At 41.1% G+C, this 9,448-nt stretch overlaps 1 protein-coding gene across 1 annotated transcript; it reads right to left on the reverse strand.

The window, feature by feature from the left end:
- Positions 1-5,154: 5,154 nt before the first annotated feature.
- LOC134934039 (olfactory receptor 11A1-like) lies at positions 5,155-6,081 on the reverse strand. The gene has a single exon (XM_063929556.1). It carries the CDS (start codon positions 6,079-6,081, stop codon positions 5,155-5,157), a length of 927 nt encoding a protein of 308 aa, XP_063785626.1.
- Positions 6,082-9,448: the final 3,367 nt, after the last annotated feature.

Below are 9,448 nucleotides of genomic sequence, written 5' to 3' on the forward strand. Positions count from 1 at the left end.
GAAGCCATGGCTTTCAGGGTAGAAACGTAATGATCACTAAGTTGATGGTGACTAGTCAGGCTAGGTATATCTTTACGCCATTGGATAAGTAGTTTATCCCATCTACACTCTGTTGCACTAGATGTCAGGATGGTATAAATCTGTCTAACACGTGTTGGGCCAGCCTTATGAATATTAAACGAGACTAACAATAGGTGAGAGGAAGGGTGTGTGTCATGTGGTATGATGCGCATACGGGTGATTGAGTCTAAATAATGTCGGGGCTGGAGATACATGAAAAAATGAGAGTGAGGCAGGTCAAATTTCTCTCGGAGTGATGAGAATGGATATATAGAACCTCCCGGGTAAAACACTTTGGAAGAGTTAGACAGACCTTTATCTTTCCAGAGCCAGTAATTGGAGTTAATGAGAGATGGGGGAAAGGCGGGATTACCCCATAGTGGAATGCATATGGACACCTCAGGGTTACATTTAAATTTCTTGTGTAAGGAGCGCCAGTTGTAATAAACATCATGAAAAAGGGGGTTGTTAAGGATATGAGTCGGGATCAGGGAGGGTTTAGACAGGAGCAATGCCCCCGGAGAGTAGGGAGTAAATAAGGCCTCATCCAGAGCAGAGTCTGTAAAGAGTTCCCTGTCAAACAGCCAGTCAGCAGCACATCGGAACAAAGTCACCATGGAATAGGACATAGGAACACCAAAGCCACCAGCAGATTTAGGGGCCATCAACTTATCCAAAGCAATAAATGCTTTTTTCCCCTTCCACAGGAATTTTGACATAATCTTCCGTAAGTATTGAATGTCATGATTCGTAAGGCGGATCGGGAGCATCTGCATAAGATAAAATAATTTCGGAAAGACTATGCTTTGTAAAACAGCTATCCTCCCCAATAGAGACAGAGGTAGTAGTTTCCAACTATCTAGCAATGAGGTTACACGTGCTAAGGCAGGAGTGTAGTTTTCCTCATACAGTCTGGAGAGATTCGCTGGGATTTGAATCCCCAGATAGGTAATCTTCGTGTGGGCAATTTTAAAAGAAAGAGATGGGAGGAGTTCAGAAATGGTATGAGCAGAAGGACCCAAGGGTAGAAGTTTCGATTTGGCCACATTAATCCTATATCCCACCCTAATTCCGAATGCTTGTATCAATCCAAGGATCTCCGGGATGGAGGTCGATGGATCAGAAACGAATAATAGCATATCATCGGCAAAAAGAGCAAGACGGAGGTCAATGTCTCCAATTTTAATTCCCGTAAAAACTCTCGATTGGCGTAAGGCTATCGCTAAGGGCTCCAGTGCTATTGCAAATAGTAGGGGTGATAAGGGGCAGCCCTGTCTAGTACCGCGCTGAATCTCAAAGGATGAAGACAGTACCACATTACAGGAAATCTGAGTTTGTGGAGCTGTGTAAAGAAGTTTTAGAAGATTCACAAAATCGGCAGGAAAACCAAAGTGTAGGAGAGTAGAGAAAAGATGGTCCAAATCCACGAGGTCGAACGACTTCTCAGCGTCAAGGGAGAGAATAACTGGAAGAGAGGAAAGGGTGGATAAAGAAGGAGAAGAAGAAGAAGCATAAATGGCAGTTAAAACTCTCCGTACGTTGATCTCCGAGTGTCTACCCCAGATGAATCCAGTTTGATCCTTGTGTATAATATGGGGGAGTAATAATTTAATTTGGTTTGCCAATATTTTAGTGAGTAACTTGTAATCAAGATTTAACAGCGAGATCGGGTGATACGATCCCGGTTGGGACAGATCTCTACCAGGTTTGGGAAGGACTTTGAGGACAGCAGTATTAAAATGTCTGGGAAGAGTGTCAGAAGACAAAATCGCATTTAGGACAGACACCAGGGTGTCCCCTATTCGGGGTGCTAGAATTTTATAAAAATCGGCACTAAAGCCATCAGGGCCAGGTGCTTTGTCCCTGCCAAATTGACCAATGACGCTCTGGACTTCCTCTAACGAAATAGGATCGAGCAATGATTGGACCATGGAGGTCTGAAGTTGAGGGACAGGAAGATTGTCCCAAAACTCATTGGGTCATGGCGGAGGGGTGGGAGCTGTGGCAGGGGAGGGGTGTGGGGATGAGGAGTACAAGTCTTCATAACAGGATTTCATTATATCAGAGATCTCCTGGTTGTTAGTAGTTAATATGCCAGTGGAGGTACGTAAGGGATGAGTAACCATGGGACGGCGGGAACCAGTGAGAAGAGTCGTTAACAATTTTCCAGTTCTATTGCCAATATTATAAAACCTATAATTCACCGAAAAGGAGAAGCAATTACCCATGGAAGACATGAATTCATCGAAATGCTTTTAGGCCTCCATGTATATAAGACGATTGTGTGGAGTGGGAAGAGATTTGTATTGCTGACAGGCTGTCGACAGGGGTCTCAGAAACTCTAGATACTTAGAGGCATATTTCTTGTTAGTGGCGGAGACATAGGATATAAAATCACCCCGGAGGACCGACTTTGCGGTCATCCAGAATAATATAGGATCTTCATCCAAATGGGATGTATTGTTACTCTTAAAAGATTCCCAAGAAGATTCCAGTCTTTGTTGAAATTTCAGGGAGTTGGCGAGATATGAGGGGAATCTCCACAATTTAGGAGAGGTGGAAGCTTCTGGAAAGTGAAGGGTCGCAGTAACTAGGGCATGGTCCGACAGGGATATTGCCTCGATTTGGGAGTCTGATATGTGTGGTAAGAGAGAATGGGATAATAAAATATAGTCTATCCTAGATAGTGTATGATGGGCCGCAGAGAGGCAGGTGTATTCTTTTTCTGTGGGATGTAAGGCTCTCCAAATATCCACCACCTGCAGTCTTTCAGCCAGTAGGGGTACCCCAAATTTGGGCAAGGAAAGAGGTTTTGCTGGCGAATGTGATCTATCTAGGTAGGAGGAGGAGATAAGGTTATAATCCCTGCAGAGGATCAAGGGGTCTGTGAGGAGGGGAGTCAGTTTAGCCAGTAAGGACTGAAAAAAATTCTTAGAATAAATGTTAGGTGCATATACATTACACATTGAATAAATTCTACCATTAATCTTAGCAGATATTATCACATAATGACCAGCAGTGTCAGTAACAGTGGACAGGACTTCCGCCAGAATAGAACGTTTGATCAATATAACAACCCCTCTGGCCTTAGAATTGAAAGAGCTAAAACCCAATACCCGCCAGTTCAAAGCATTTAATTTTGCCGTCTCCTCTGGAGTCAGGTGTGTTTCCTGGAGGAATGCCAGGTCTACCCATTGTTTACTAAGATAGAGGAGCACTTTCTGTCTCTTTGCTGGGGAATTAAAACCCTCAACATTCCAGGATCCCACCGTCAGATCAGGCATATGTCAGAGTAAAAGGCAAAACAGAAGCATTCTTTACTACCTTCACAAGGAACAGTAACATAATCACATCCTGATGGATGGGGGGTGGGAGAGAGGGGGGAGGGAAGAGACAAAACAAGAGAAGAAAAAGAGAAAGAGGAGGCAATCGTGAATAACAGGCCGTACAATCGGAGAAGTATTACTTTAAAAATAACCAATACATCAATGGCCAGCGACTTCCGGTCAACGAGCATGGGCGAGCACCAGTGATGGTGGACCCGCACACGAGTGTTCAGTGGTGGACACCAACAGGAAAGGAGGAGCCCCTCCCCACCGCCACAATGCAATTAACTATACCCACCCAGAATCCCACAAAAATAAACAGGATAACAGTATACTCTGAAGAACAACATCTCATGGGCGGAATGTAGCGAGCAGAGTATTGTAGAAAACCTATGTAAAAGATTACAAATAAGCAAACATAACCACGGAAGTCCATGATAGTGGGGCAGCCCCCAGCATGTGTGGATAACATGGTAAGCAATTGTAGAATATATTTATATATGAAAACATATCAAAGTTATAATGAAGCAGAATCATACATAGAGCGGCAGCAGTCGCAAAGAGAAACAAGGCAGTTCACGTAGAAGAAATGATGAGACCGCAGGGGAAAAACCTGTGAATTATGATCCAGTTGCCGCTGAAGGGAGGTCTGTAATATCCGTGTCGTTTTCTCTAGAGATATTACGGAGGTAGGCCACAGCGTCAGCAGGCGACAGAAAGTCTTTGTGGGAGGTACCCTCATAAATGCGCAAGCGTGCGGGGTAGAGTAAGCCAAACTTGCGACCCTCTGATACAAGTTGAGTGCAAATGTCAGAAAACGCTTTACGGGCCCGGGTCAATTCCACCGAATAATCCTGGAATATGAAAAGCTTATTACGCTCCCATTGGATATCTTTCATTTTGCGGGATGCGGACCAGAATGCCAGTTTATGAAGGTAGTTCAGAAAGCGAAACAGAGTCACACATGGATGCGGTCTGTTGGGGGTGGGGACAGGGCCCACACGGTGAACCTTCTCAATAACTAGATCGCTGCAGTCCCGTTCTATGCCCAAAATTGCAGGAATGGTGACACGTACAAAATGAGCCAGCGCTGTGCCTTTAATTGATTCCGGCAAACCCACCAATTTGATATTATTTCTTCTTGAGCGATTTTCAATATCATCTAGTTTATTCCATATTTGATAGTTCTCTGTAGTAAGAGATTTCACTGAGTGATGCTGCCCCTCTATGTCATGTGTAGCTGCTTGCAGCTGGGATTCAGTGAGAGACTCTCTGCTGTAGATGCTGAAGCTGTGTAGTTATATCAGTAACAGCCTGTGATAGCAGGGGGACCATGGTGGCTTTTATTGCTGCCACTACGTCCCCATACGTTACAGGGGCTTCAGGATCGCGGCATACCTGTGATCCTGTGATGTCTGTCCCCTCTGCCGCTGCTTTCTTGGAGGTAGGAGAGGTGTCTTCAGGGCAGGCGCCATGTTGCTACCCGCGCGGTGCTTCTCCAGCCTCGTGTTAGCGCTGGCGGGAGCCTGGGGAACCGCGGCTACGGGTGTCACATAGCGGTCCATGCTGACCGCGGGTCCTGCCGAGGGTGTGCTGGGGGATGTGGAGGCTGTAACAGCCTTTAAAAGGTTTATTGCGGCGGGCGGCGGGACGGAGCTCCTGTAGCATGCGGCTCACTCCATGGGTACCGGAACCGGAAGTCCAGTACCTGTAGAATATTTAATAACTATTGGCATTATGCTATTGTTTTTATATATATATTTTATAATTATGTTCGAATATTTAAAACTTTTTGCAGAGTCTGCCTAATCTTGTGGTTTCTAAGGCTGTAGATAATGGGATTCATCATGGGAGTCACCACTACATATAATATAGAATAGAACTTTTTTTTTATATGTGAGCTGTCTTCTGATGACCCCATGTAAACAATCATTAGGGTTCCATAATAAATGCATACAGTAGCTAGGTGGGAGCTGCATGTGGAGAAGGCTTTTTTCCTTCCACTGTTGAGAGAAATCTTTAGTATGGCGTAGAAAATGATCATATAGGTTACGATAATTACTGAAAAAGGAATAAAGATAAAAACAACAGAGAAGAAAAAATCAACCAGTAACAACAATGAATTGTCTGATGTGGATATTTCTAAAATTGGGTCAGAATCACAGAAGAAATGGTCAATGTACTTTAGACCACAGAATTGTAATTGCAAAACCAAAATTAATTCACCCGATGCAATAAACACCAATAACCAAGAAGCAGCAATAATTTTTCTGCAAACATCGGGTGACATTATGGAATTGTAACGCATCGGATTGCAAATGGCCAAATATCTATCATAAGACATTATAGCAATAACAATACACTGCACTAATTCAAAAATATCAAAAAAGTAAATCTGCATGAGGCAACCGGTGACAGACACTTCTTTTGTATCGCTTAATATGATATCCAACATCATTGGTATAATGGTTGTGGTTATTAAGATATCAGCAACTGCTAGTTGTTTAAGGAAGATGAACATTGGAATTTTGAGGCGTTCACTTATCGACACCAAAACAACGATGATTAGGTTCCCATTGAGCACCACAATATAGGAGAAGAGGAACAGGATGAAGAATAGAATCTTGTATGAATATAGACCTTTAAATCCAAGAAGTATAAACACTGTGACTGCAGTCTGGTTGTCCTCACACATTCTGAGTGGGTAGAGAAGATGTCACTGAGCACAACTTGTATCCTGCAAGAACATTAACTTGATTAAACTGATTTATTAACTAGCAACCGGTCAGTTAACTATGATCATATATCAAGGATTATGTCTCCACCATAATATTACAACATATATTTTGATAATGAACCCATTCTTTAGGTCAATTTTGTCAGAGGACAAATACCACACAACTACACACCATGCAAATGTTTTGGGGCTGTGAAAAGAAGACAGCACTAGGGGGAAACACAAGCAAATATGCAGAGAAGTTTTATACACCAAATAGAATTACACTTACTGTATGATCTCTGGAAAAGGAGTGATTTAAAGGCCAATAATACATATTTTCATATATTACATTTATATATTACAGTGTATTAATAATAATAATAATAATAATAATAATAATTATAATAATTATAATTATAATAATAATATTAATAATAATAATAATAATAATAATAATAATAATAATAATAAATAATAAACATGAACTATCCCAACTCCAGATGACACCAATTTTGCCTAGCCTCATACAGTGCATCTGGAAAGTATTCACAGTGCTTCACTTTTTCCACATTTAGATATGTTACAGCCTTATTCCAAACTGGAATAAATAAAAAAATTCCCTCCAAATTCTACACACAACACTCCATAATGACAGCGTGAAAAAAAAAGGTTTTTTGAGATTTTTGCTAATTTATTAAAAATAAAAAACTAAGAAATCATATATACATAAGTATTCACAGCCTCTGTCATGAAGCTAAAAATTGAGTTCAGGTGCATCCTGTTTCCACTGATTATCCTTGAGATGTTCCTACAGCTTAATTGGAGTTCACCTGTGGTAAATTCAGCTGATTGGACATGATTTGGAAAGGCACACACCTGTCTATATAAGGTCCCACACTTGACAGTGCATGTATGATCACAAACAAAGTCAGAGGAGGCACAAATCTGGGGAATGGTACAGAAATATATCTGCTGCTTTGAATGTCCCAATGAGCACACTGTATGGTAGAGTGGCCAGACTGAAGCCACTCCTTAGTAAAAAGTACATGGCAGCCCACCTGGAGTTTGCCAAAACACACCTGAAAGACTCTGAGACCATGAGAAACACAAATATCTGGTCTGATGAGACAAAGATTAAAATCTTTGGTGTGAAAGCCAGGCGTCATGTTTGGAGGAAACCAGGCACCCCTCATCACCAGCCCAATAGCAGCCCTACAGTGAAGCATGGTGGTTTCAGCATCATGCTCTGGGGAAGTTTTTCAGTGGAAGGAACTCAGAAACTAGTCATTATAGAGGGGAAGATGAATGCAGCAATGTGCAGAGATATTCTGGATGAAAACATGCTCCAGAGCGCTCTTGGCATCAGACTGGGGCGATGATTCATTTTTCAGCAGGGCAATGACCCTAATCACACAGCCAATCCTATATGTGGTTATAGAGTAAAATCGAGGAGGGGGTGGCGGGAATTGGAACCAGTGAATATTGAGCATAGTTAATCTGTGAACTGCATGGGATATTATCAGTATTGATACTAGAAATTACCTGAAATTACTGAATTTCTTACATTTACAATTTGATACCCAATAAAATTGTTAATTGTTATAATCTATATGTAAACATTTTCCTGAGCCTACTATTTTGCAAACTTAATCAAACATTGCTCAAACGGTATTAGTGAATATTGAGCTAAGTGAATCTGTGTACTATTATCAGTATTGATGCTAGAAATTATTATTCTTTTACAGTTACTAATTGATACCTAATAATACAGTTTATTGACACAATTTGCATGAGAACTTTTTGCTGAACCAATTAGTTTGCAAATCAAAGCAAATATTGCTCAGACGTACTCTTGATATCTATGTTACTTGCTGACATCTGTCTTTTGTCTGTAATAGGCTTAATGTGCTAATATTAATGATTAGAATAAAAGTTAATTTTTAATGCCAGACATTTAAAAAAAGAGTGCCCCCAAAAACACGAGAGTCCATATTTCTCCTACTTTTCACAGTAATTCAAGGATGTCTGGGCTTTTTACCAGAGCTCTGTGCAAACATAGTCTGAGTAATGTCAGAAGTTGTATGGTCCATATGCTAAAATGAATGTGTATGATGCATGAATTGCTGTTATATGGCTACAATTTCTTTGTATTACAGTGTATAATATACTCTTGAAATATACTGTATACTTATGCTTTTAAATATAGATTACTTTGCTGTAACTTACATCAACTTTAAAAATCTACTTGGTATGTAATTACTTATACATCCATCTGATAAATTATAGTATAGCTTTATAAGTCAGACTAAAGGGCTGCTGAGGTGCCCAATTGCCGATACAGCCGATGGATGAATGACCTGGCAGCACGGGGGGATGATGGGGGGTGTGAAGTTTCTTCACTCCCTCCTTCACCCAGTCATATAACCCTGCAAGCTAGTATAGACGATATTGTCCATATTGGCATGCATGTATTAATGAGCCAAGACCAACAATGAACGAGTGCAGGTCCGCACATCGTTCATCGTAGGTGCATATACACTGAAAGAAATTAATGATATATCGGTCATTAATGAATGAGATCGTTAGTATCTTTCAGTGTAATCGGCCAGTGTGTAGGGCCTATAAGAGCCTGATTCAGGGAAGGACACAGGTCATACAGATGCTGTGTATAATATGCTGATTCAGCAGGAGGAGTCTTGTTATATAGATTCCCCTGCCAGCTTCAGCCAGCCGCAGCTGTGCAGTATTGGATCAGATACGTCAGCCATCTGTGAAACATGGGCTTTTTACAATGCTGCTGGGGCCAGAAAACTGGGGGCATTTTGCCACCAATTTCTGAAAACGCTGCCCAGTTTCAAACCACCCTGACATCAAATGCTGGGAAATTACCAGAACGGGGTCAGAATGAGTCCTACCATTGGAGATGCCCTACCATTGGAGATGTGCATAAACCATCAGGTTCACATATCAGCTCTGAATCAGGATCTAATACAACACACAGCAGATTCAGAATTAGATCATTATATCACAATAAGATGCTGACCTTTTCTTAGTAAGTGTTATACGTCTCTCTGTGCAGTGTTACCCTCCACCCTTGTACAATAAACTGTAAGAGGTTTGTTTCTCCAATGGCACAAGTTTTTGACAGTATAAAATGTGATAAAAGCAGATGAAATGAAGCCAGTAGAGAATGTATCCTACAAAAAAGGAAATATAAATGGTATTTATTACATTTACAATGACATTATCATAATAGTTTATAATTTAATGTAATGTGGAGTTTTACTTTAATATCACTGACAGCAGATTACCTATTCAATTAGCCACAAATTAGGCCACATAA

Source organism: Pseudophryne corroboree, chromosome 6, assembly GCF_028390025.1.
Source record: "Pseudophryne corroboree isolate aPseCor3 chromosome 6, aPseCor3.hap2, whole genome shotgun sequence".
Lineage (NCBI taxonomy): Eukaryota > Metazoa > Chordata > Amphibia > Anura > Myobatrachidae > Pseudophryne > Pseudophryne corroboree.

What these genes read in the sequence shown, in the direction of transcription:
- LOC134934039 (XM_063929556.1), bottom strand. Translation starts at nt 6,081, where the DNA reads ATGTGTGAGGACAACCAGACTGCAGTCACAGTGTTTATACTTCTTGGA.